General features: G+C 44.6%; 1 protein-coding gene across 1 annotated transcript; it reads right to left on the reverse strand.

The window, feature by feature from the left end:
• Nucleotides 1–233: 233 nt before the first annotated feature.
• Nucleotides 234–1,501, reverse strand: CSUI_011335 (dynein heavy chain; the record flags this gene model as incomplete). The annotated part of the gene is made up of 2 exons (XM_068071435.1): nt 1,199–1,501; nt 234–560 (listed from the first exon to the last, which is right to left on the reverse strand). Coding segments are annotated over exons 1-2 (489 nt in total), but the record flags the coding sequence as incomplete, so codon positions are not given.
• Between the last annotated feature and the right edge of the window lie 16 nt (nt 1,502–1,517).

Here is a 1,517-nt window from a genome sequence, read left to right on the forward strand (position 1 = left end):
AGATATATATAGAGAGAGTTAGATGGGTAAATGTATGTAGAGAGAGAGTTCCATAAATAAAAATATGTAGAGAGAGAAGATAGAACCATTCACCCCCCTCCCTGTCCTCCCCCTTTCTCCCTCCTTTCAAAAGAACAGGAGATAGACATCCATCCATTCATCCGAATGACTATGATCAAAGAAGTCTCTCCTCCCCCTTTATCAATCGTTCCCAGACACCTCCTTCTAGCTCTTACTTGTTGCGGCTCTATTTCAATTTGCTTGACTTTTTCTTTCCACAGATGCCACTCGCCGTCATCTACACGAGGCTCGAAATCGAGAAGAGTTACCTCGTCGCTCCCCCCCCCGTTCGTAAGACCGCTACTACTACTACTATCGTTTCTACTTGCATTACTACTGCTCTTCGACGCATTCTCTCCTCCTCCTCCTGGTCGACCGGCGCTACTTAGGAGAGAAGGCAAAGGAATGGGGGAGATCACTTCAACATCCCGAGAAAAGGCCACGCGATTTGCTAAAGATAAGGACCCACCGCAACCCCACAGGATTGCGAAAACCAACCACTGAAAAAGATAAGAAAGGAAGAGATAAGAAAGAAAGAAAGAGTGAGAAAGGAAGAAAGAGATAAGAAAGAGAGAGTGAGAAAGGAAAAAGTGAGAAAGAACGAAAGAGATAAGAAAGGAAGAGTGAGAAAGAAAAACGTGAGAAAGAACGAAAGAAGGAAAGAAAGAAAGTGAAGGAAGAGAAGACACAAAAGCTGAGGTGTGGAGAATCATCGACTGCGTTTATATCAACTTGCTGTGTGGCTGTCTGTGTATCTGGCTACACGTACTGTATACATGAACACATACAGATATACATATATACGTCTATTATATATATACATATGTACAGAGATGAAGTCTAGGAGATCATTAGTTCACTAGGATCTACTCACTACGTCTCTATCCCTCGACCTAACTGCATACAAAGAGAAATGCAGAAACAGGGAGAAAAGGGTCACATGAAACGTTCATTCTTCTAAACAAGAAGTTAATCAAACAACTCTCCATCTCCATTCACCACGAACACCTAGAGTTTAGACGGATAGACAGATAGATAGATTAGAGAGAAACAGATTGACGGGAGATAGATGACCGTGTGACACCTGACTGTGGGAGTCTCCCCTCGATCTTGATGTGTCTACCCCGTGCAAGCTTACCCTTATAAGGAAGTTCGTTGCGATATCGTCGGAGACGTCTTCGCCTTCATTCTTTTTCTCTGTCTGGTGATCGGCAAGTTTCGTAATGCCTTTCTTCAATAGAGCGACGGTACTTTCGACAAGCCTAACAGGGGTGGGGACCATCACATGTTCATAGCTCATAGCTCTTTTAAGACATTGCGCTGCGAATCCATCTTTCTCAAAGTACTGATACCATGCATCGACAGCTAGCTCATTCAGTCTCTGTCTCTCATAGTCAATCACACCTGCGCCACCTGGTCCTCTTAGCCCTCCACCCCCCCCCCTGCACCCCCGCCTC

The sequence above is a fragment of the Cystoisospora suis genome (genome assembly GCF_002600585.1).
Source record: "Cystoisospora suis strain Wien I chromosome Unknown contig_10925, whole genome shotgun sequence".
In the NCBI taxonomy this organism is placed as follows: domain Eukaryota; phylum Apicomplexa; class Conoidasida; order Eucoccidiorida; family Sarcocystidae; genus Cystoisospora; species Cystoisospora suis.